Raw genomic sequence first — 4,705 nt, 5'->3', positions numbered from 1 at the left:
TAGATATTGTTAACTCTGACATTATAAAGGTTTATATGACTTGATATAATAATAATGATACTGGGTTGTTTGATGTGATAATATATTATAGTATAGCTCTTTTTTGACAAAAGATCCACGTGTTTTAACAAGAAAATAATAACTAATCTTTAACTTGTAGGACAACTACAGAAGAGGGGACATCCATTGAATGCATTATTAGACCACTTTCTGTTTACACTATTAAATTAATGCATCTTTTTTTCAAGGTATTAGTATACAATATCGTTATGACCAGACACATAAAGTTATCGATGACTTTAATTTTCAATCAAGGTATTATTTCTTGCTTTGTTCTTCCAGAGGAAATATAACAAAATCACTGGAATTTAGCTTTCTGATCATGAAAATCCAAAATCAGTGGAATTTTCCGCCACCCAGAGACCATGTTGAAGACTGAAACTTATCTTTGAGAGTAAGAAAAAATTTGCAGAGAAAATTTTGGCAGGCAGAGAGAAGAAAAATGTGTATGATAATACCAGGAAATAGGCGAAATTGGTTTCTAATGAAATCCGAAACACAAGATATGGCTGTTCAGCATGTACGGAAAGAATAATGAAATCCCAGTATAGTTGAATTTCAGAAACCAAAAAAGGTTAAAGAGAAAGAAGTTCTTGGTGGTATAGTAAATAAGCACTAACTTTCATTGGTCATGCATATCTTGATTAAGTCCTGCAAGACCTTGTCTGGAATATCTTGTTCCCTGGCCTACATTGGCTCATGTTGAGTGTCATTTGTTTTTATTATTATACATCTTTGTGGTCCCATTCTCTTCTATATATCCTTTCCCACATTACAGTAAAGCAACGACGATATGTACAAAATACAATCAACTACAGTAATTGTTAATATTATACAAATACAAAATCGTTTCTATATTATAATATGAACATACATCTCTCTCTCTCTCTAAATATCACATAGTCACTCATACAGAAACAGACACATTGCTACTCCAGCTTTTCTCTTGCCTCCTTGCCTCACAGCCTGTCAATCCTGAATTATTAAACTCATGATTACAGTTTTAAGTTTGAGCTGTTATTGCTTTGTTGTTTCTTTGTAAAGGGTTGAATGGTTCTCATATGCCAAGAGATTTGATGCTGTCAATGAGCTTTCTTCTGATTCCCCAGGTGCTGCACTCTTTGGATTGATCCGTCCTTTGCCTTGGGAATGATTCAAGGAGACTCGTGACACAATTGGCCCTTTCTAATGTTAGAATTGGTCTTACTTCTAAGGCTCATTCATGGGTATAAAGGCTTCCATGAGAGAACAACATGTTCAATGACCTTCATCACAGAAAGCTGCTATTTTGGTACTTCTTATTACAGGTACAGGTACTAGACAGCAGCACACAGATATGTTTCCACTAACATGAATTAGGTACAAAATTCTAATGAGTTTACTTATTCATATATTTTCTTTGTGTGTTGTCTCCAAAGATGGTGGGAGAAGGTCTAGTGTTGCAGTTCTGACTTCTGAGATTCAATGAGTATTTATTTCATCACGTTCAAGTCCATTTCTTTTGTTAGTTTAAAAATTTTAATTGCCATGGAAGTGATTTCAATTATCCAACGTTGGTGGTACATCAAAACTTTCCAGAATAACATAAAAAGGAAAATAAGTTGACTGCTTTGCACATGTCAGTGGCATGTAAACTCCTCTTTGAGTTTTAGTGAATTCTTTCTAGTTCCTATTTACTTTAGCTTCACTGTATATAAAGTTTGGTTGCTGTCTTCAGAATAGCTCAAAAGAGGCTAGCTTTAAAAGAAACAAGAGTAATTGGACACTTTTCTGAGGCCAGGATATCTAGGAGTAGGGAAGGAAAACCACTGTTATAGACCTCATGGCTAGTGATGCTTTCATCATACAATCACAGACCCACATATTAGTTGGTTTCACTGTTGCCTTGTTCATGTTACACGCTGCATCAGTGTCCCAGCAATGTTTGATTGCACGTTTGAACATTTCAATGCAAAATTCTCTTGGTCCCCTCTCTCTCTCTCTCTCTCTCTCTCTCTCTCTCTCTCTCTCTCTCTCTCTCTCTCTCTCTCTCTCTCTCTCTCTCTCTCCCCACTTTTGCTTACTAAAGTGAGAGTCCCTATTTTGACAAATTATCTCACAACATAAACCAGAATCTTCCCTATATATTGCCTGCATATGTGCACCAAAAAGGGCAGTGACAGAATCTTTCAGGATAATGTCAGCTTATCATGACTGGGCAATCCTGTTGAATTTTCATTTCAATTTCTTGCCATGTGTCAGGTATGGTTGCCTACAAATGTGGGTTTGCAGTTTCAACCAACCTTTGCCGTTTAGATATTAAATTAAATTCTCCAGCCTCGGCATAATTGAATTTTGTCCCCACCTTCACATTTTAGCTTGAGAGATCGTAAGCGCATTGCTTAGCCTAAAAAGCAGAGAAAGGAACAAGACATGTTTTATTCATTATTACTTCTCTCAATGATTTTCTCATTAAAAGGAAAATTTCTAATTGTTGACTTTGAGGCATAAGGTGTGATAGAAGAAAATTGGAAAAAAATTAAACTTTCTTTCTTTTTTCAGGCATGGGAACCAAAATTGAATATTCCATAAATCTTCTAGCAACCATAGTAGACAGCACCAACTTAGCTGTGGGTGGAGTGGATGTCTGGGAGAATTATCAGAACAAGAATCAAAGGACTGGAATCAGAAAACTGCAAGGTCCCATGGATAGGATGCTTGACAGAAACAGTGTAGAGTCCATCAAAAAGACAATGCAGATGCATGAGGACATCTTCAAACACCAGGTATTCTGATGATGTTATATGATTGAACTTTTCATCTTAACAAATACGAAATTCATGTTGCGACAAAGCTGCCTTTCTTGAAAACCATAATCATGTGGTCAACCAAGTGTATTAGGCTTGAATTCAAGAGCATTAGAGATCGAAGGAGAGAGCCTTTCCATTTCACTGGCCTTTCTTTTTCTTTATCTTTGGAGGCCGCAGCACTGCATTTTGACTGTAAAATGACAATAGAATGATACTGCTATGAAACTGAGCATACTGGTGTCAAAATTAGTGTATGATGAGATCCTTCTTCCATGGAATCTTATCTATCATCAATTGTTATTACTCTGAAACTTCATTTATTATTTATTACAAATTCCAAGAAGCCACTGTATGTGAAAGTGAAATATTAGTACAAATGCTGTTGAAAGGGCATGATGATCAGCAAGAGTTGAATCTCTGACTTGTTGGCAATTATGAGAATTTGGTATTTGCAGGTAAGAGAGCTACACCGGGTATACAGTGTGCAAAAGATGTTGATGGATGAGCTCGAAATCGAAACTAGACAGCAGAAATTATGGAAGCAAAGGAATGAGATAGATGTAAGCCATCCACATCTCATTAAACCGCAACATCAAACGACACAGATTTCACAGAAGCCTGATTTCCGTGTTGGAAATTTGAGAGAGGATGTTTGGTCAAGAGAAAATATTAGAAGCTGGTCAGACACCATACAGATGCAAAAGGGTTTTGACCTTGAAAGGCCTGCAGAGGAGGACATTTTTTCTCAAGGGCATGGCTTTGATGAAGGTGAGGCAGGGCCTAGCTCCTACGCAACAGCATTTCAGAGTTGTAAAATAAGTACTAGCGGCTATGATGAAGACATGGAAGTGGATTTGACACTAAGCATAGGAGGTAGTCAAGTTAACAAGAGTTCTCAATTACCTCAACTAGCATGCTCAAACTCAACCAGTGGGAAAACTAGGAAGCTGAATTCATATGCCTCTTTCAAATCAGATAGAACAGGAGAATACAGTGACCCCACCACCCCAATCAGTAGCACCACTGTGACATTTACTCAGGAAGGGAAGGGGCCACATTGGCTTTCTCAAGGTCTAAAGCTTAAATAGCACTATAACTTGTTTGGATCCTTTCAACCATACATGGACCACCGAATTTATGTGGTTCATGCATTCAGATTCCTAGATTACTTTCTACTTTATTCCAATGCTTCTAAAACTATTTTCGTTCTCAACATTCTAACCCAATTATGCTATTGTAAATGCTGAAGTTCATACCACTGGATGCACTGAGTATTTAAGTATAGCATAATATGCATTCTCAATCAATAGACTGATAAACTCAGAAAAGGATACAATAATTATGAGCATCACATGGCAGTCACATAATTAATGGCCATGATTCTGTCTCTTTCAAACAGAGCAGTCTCCATATGCAGTTGGATTCATGATTTTGTCTGCTCAGAAGTTGTATCTTACGAAAGATAGTGTGATTCTAATGTCAGTATCAGTTAGAAACTGTCTTAGTAGTGGTTTGATCTAGGTATCAGAGTCCTTATGGAATTACAACAGTATACTTTTTTAGAGAAGAAATTAAAAGTGCACACCCTTTTTCTTTGTAAACATGCAACCTTTTTTGTTTGAATATGTAATGCCCAAAAATTCGCAGAAATTATTGTCATAAATAAAAAAGCAACACAGCTAGGTGGTGAAAGTTTTTGGTTGAAATACTAGCTAGAGCAAGTTCGCATGATGATAATAAGTTTCGCATTAGAAGAGAATAGACAAAGTTGGGAAATCATGAGGGAAAAGAACCACAGATTTTCAGTTTTGAAAATTCAAGCGTGAATTCCAGTTAAATATGTGAGCAAATAAGCG

General features: G+C 36.6%; 1 protein-coding gene across 3 annotated transcripts; it reads left to right on the top strand.

The window, feature by feature from the left end:
- The first annotated feature begins 877 nt into the window (after positions 1 to 877).
- On the top strand, positions 878 to 4,102 carry LOC108322110 (uncharacterized). Of its 3 annotated transcripts, none has more exons than XM_052868321.1 (3): positions 878 to 1,373; positions 2,602 to 2,825; positions 3,305 to 4,102. In XM_052868321.1, exons 2-3 carry the CDS (start codon positions 2,604 to 2,606, stop codon positions 3,935 to 3,937), a joined length of 855 nt encoding a protein of 284 aa, XP_052724281.1. In that variant the 5' UTR covers positions 878 to 1,373; positions 2,602 to 2,603; the 3' UTR covers positions 3,938 to 4,102. The 3 variants fall into 3 exon arrangements, with proteins under 3 accessions (XP_052724281.1, XP_017409580.1, XP_017409579.1); XM_017554091.2 differs by having other exon boundaries at positions 879 to 1,367; XM_017554090.2 differs by having other exon boundaries at positions 879 to 1,419.
- Positions 4,103 to 4,705: the final 603 nt, after the last annotated feature.

This window comes from Vigna angularis, chromosome 1 (genome assembly GCF_016808095.1).
Source record: "Vigna angularis cultivar LongXiaoDou No.4 chromosome 1, ASM1680809v1, whole genome shotgun sequence".
NCBI classification, from domain to species: Eukaryota; Viridiplantae; Streptophyta; class Magnoliopsida; order Fabales; family Fabaceae; genus Vigna; species Vigna angularis.
Note: the sequence above shows the minus strand (reverse complement) of the source record. Positions and strands in the feature narration are given on the sequence as shown.

What these genes read in the sequence shown, in the direction of transcription:
- LOC108322110 (XM_052868321.1), top strand. Translation starts at nt 2,604, where the DNA reads ATGGGAACCAAAATTGAATATTCCATAAATCTTCTAGCAACCATAGTA. An exon ending in AGGACATCTTCAAACACCAG is followed by an intron (nt 2,826 to 3,304) that starts GTATTCTGATGA and finishes TGGTATTTGCAG; the next exon opens with GTAAGAGAGCTACACCGGGT.